Here is a 3,309-nt window from a genome sequence, read left to right on the forward strand (position 1 = left end):
GAGATAACTGGCTCCATCTGAAACGTAGTCTGGTCTGTGTTGTCCTGCTTAAGTAAAGGTGGATGTTCTGTGTAAGAATTATTCAGTGGTTTGGTTTTTTTTTCTTTATTTCCCTCCCCCTTTTCTTACAGGTTGGGCCAATGCCTTGGCTTGGTCCGCAGACAGACGAGACCATTAAAGGGCTGTGCCAAAGAGGACAGAAGAACATGTTGTTGGTCCCCATAGCTTTCACAAGTGACCACATTGAAACGCTTTATGAGCTGGATATTGAGTATGCCCAGGTTTTAGCAAACGAGGTAAATCTTTTATAGTTTTTCAAACTATTTGGATGGTGCTGCTCCAGAATTACTTTTCCTGGCTTGCAGTTTGATTTGTAGTAGCTTTTTGCAATGTGATTTGGGGCAAATTTAATTTTTGTGTGAATGTAAAATTAATCAGAACTGGCTTAATTCAGATTAATTTTTAGCAACACAAAATGGGTGGGAATTTGTCTTTCTAGATCTAACTCTTTAAGCCACTGCTGGCCTTAATAAAAAAGAATCACCGATTTTTGGCAGCAAATTGATACATTGCATCATAGTTATTTTTGCTGTAAAACATGTATCACATTTAACTCCATTATTTTGGGTCAACTTCTGAATGAAATAGGAAAATTTTGAAGGCTAACTTGTGAAGGATCTAGCAGATTTAACTGGTTTTCTCCTTTTTTTCAGTGTGGAGTTGAAAATATCAGAAGAGCAGAGTCTCTTAATGGAAATCCATTGTTCTCCAAGGTATCTTTTGTGCAATAACTGTAGAAGTTTGCAGTTGTGTTGTTTCCTACTAGATTATAGATGTCTGCTTGTAATTTTAAAGTGTTTAAAGAGCAAAAATGGAAACCCCTGTATTTAATCTATATACCAGAAAGTGTTTTTGTTTTATCAGTTTGTGTTTTGATTTTTTGTTGTTGCTGTTGTTGTTGTTTTTCAATGTTTTAAGAAAGTTCAGAGGTTTGGTTTGACAAAAAGGAAAACAGTTTTGTATTCATTAGTTCTAATCTTTTAATGAAATATTTCTCTGAAGATGTTGTGCCAATGCAGTTTTAAAGCAGGATTTTTCCCTGGAGTAAAGGGGGGTTGTGCTTATAAAGTGTGGTCTGACAGATATCCAGTTTGACAGTCTCACCAGCCAGTGTGACTCACGTTAAAGCATTTCTGTATTTTATACAGATGGGTTTGCTCACTTGATTTTTTATCAACTGTCTTTCAGGCCCTGGCAGACTTGGTCTGTTCACACCTCCAGTCGAAGGAGGTCTGCTCGAGGCAGTTAACCCTCTGCTGCCCGCTCTGCGTGAATCCCATCTGCAGGAAGACTAAAGCCTTCTTCACCAGCCAGCAGCTGTGAGGGGCAGTTGGGGCTCCCCCGGGGTGATACCCCAACACTGCAGAGCAAAGGAAGGAGACTGCTGGCAAACTCTCCTCTCACACACTCGTGGGCTGGTGGTCACAGTGACGTCAGCCTCACGGAGCAGTGAGGAGAACATGACTCTTGTTTTATTTTTTTCTTATGCTTGTTTTGTTTGAGAAGAGTTTGTAGAAGGTAGGGAAATAAGGGTGTTTGCTCTGTGAGATGGGAAAAGATCTCGTTCCACCTGATTCCCACTGGACTTTGCAGGAGCCCATAAGTATGCACTGAAAAACTTAAGAAACCTTTTCTACAGATTAGCCATTTCCTATGCAGGGATTTATTTGTATGCAGTTTTGTCACGAGCAGGTTGATTTCAGCTTTCTAGGTCAATATAAGATTATTTGGTTTGTTTACGCTTAAGGAACAGTACAACCAGCAGAGCCACCCGTTGTCTCTTCTGAGAGTGATTTTTTCAGATGGGTTTGAAGATAGAGTGATGCTTTTTAAAAACGTGTATATTTTTTTAGAACATAAAGATAAGGTTTTGTTTTGTTGTTTCGTTTTGTTTTGTTTTCTCACCAGAAGCTTCTGGTGAAAGCTTAGCTGGGAGAGTAGAACACACAAGATTTGTTTACATTTTCTAGAAGAAGCACTCTTGTTATCTGCAGGAAAGCCTCTGCATTTGACGAGCATAAAGTGAAAGGAGGAAGCCTGCTTGGGTGATGCTGAAGAACCCGCTCGACTGAAACGACCTGTCTGTGTTTCAGATCTAGCAGCACGTGTGGAAACATGTTGGTTTGTGCTTTTAAGCAAAATGGCTTTTAAAAATTGTTATCAAAAAGGGCTTTTTCTCTTTGGTTTGGTAAATTTAGGAAGTCGGGCTTGCTCTCCAGAAGGTTTATAGATCTGCTGTGTGCTTTCTACTGTGCCACAGTGCTGTGGTTTTTGTGGGCTACCTTTGGAATTCCACAGGTACCACTGACCTAGCTTAATTGATGTTGTTTAGAGCTGAGATGATTAGCCAGGAGTAATTTACACTGCTGGTGCTTGAGGGAAGGCAGCCCTGGCAGCTGGGTGCCTGCGCATTCCTTGGTCGAAAGATGAATTTTATCTGTTAGATTTTTGGCACTGCTCATGAGCCAGGAGTATGTGCTCGTAACCCAGCCGAGGTTCTTGCTTGTTTTGCCTCGGGACTGCTGAATCCACTCCCAGGTAGTGGTAGTTTTGTAGTGAAAAACCTTTTCAGGGCAGTATTCCCTCACTGTCCACACCGGGACCGTGTCCAGGTTGGTCCTGGGGTAGGAGGGGGCTTTTCTGAAGGGCTGGTCCCCACCCAGCGTGCCTGAGCTGGGCACCTGAAGTGGTTTGGGGCACGATTAGCTCACCCCGCTGTCAGTGGTCCTCTGCACAGGGGCCTCTCCTCTGGGGTGGGGCAGGGGAGGAGCGAGGCTGTGCCAGCGTTCTGCAGGACTGAGCCATACCTGTATTAGCCTAGCTGTCAACCTCACGGGTATCACGTTTACTTGATGTAATTAGCACTGAAATGAGCCAGTACTTTGGCAATGCAGGTTGTTTCCTGTCAATTGGTGATCCAGGCAGTTGTGATGCTTGAGAAGCAGATGCCATGCTGCTCAGTTTGATTTGCTCATGCAGTGGTGAGGCGTGAACAGCTGGAACCTCTGATCTTTTGAGGATAGGGTTGTTTAAAAAGAAAATAGGCCTCTGTTGGTATAACAGGGGTTTTTCTTGCTCTGTTTTATGGTGAAAGAGTTAAAGGTGGGTGGTAAGGAGATGAACGAGCAGCCAGTGGGCAAAGCACCACCGTGGAGCAGTGCAGATCCTACTGTACAGCCCTGCCAGGGCCCGTGGCCTGATGGGGTGTGAGAGTAGGTTGACGAGGTGTCTCCGCTGCCATACCTCAGC

The 3,309-nt window shown here is 43.6% G+C and overlaps 1 protein-coding gene across 1 annotated transcript in view; it reads left to right on the plus strand.

The window, feature by feature from the left end:
• FECH (ferrochelatase) overlaps positions 1-1,383 on the plus strand; it is a gene marked incomplete at its 5' end in the record, with an annotated part of 12,771 nt that extends 11,388 nt beyond the window's left edge. The window contains 3 exons of the mRNA XM_008948984.1: positions 128-296; positions 714-773; positions 1,249-1,383. Of these exons, the coding sequence (XP_008947232.1) occupies positions 128-296; positions 714-773; positions 1,249-1,383 (364 nt within the window). The remainder of the gene's footprint in view (positions 1-127; positions 297-713; positions 774-1,248) is intronic.
• Between the last annotated feature and the right edge of the window lie 1,926 nt (positions 1,384-3,309).

The sequence above is a fragment of the Merops nubicus genome, unplaced genomic scaffold (genome assembly GCF_000691845.1).
Source record: "Merops nubicus isolate BGI_N331 unplaced genomic scaffold, ASM69184v1 scaffold22990, whole genome shotgun sequence".
Lineage (NCBI taxonomy): Eukaryota > Metazoa > Chordata > Aves > Coraciiformes > Meropidae > Merops > Merops nubicus.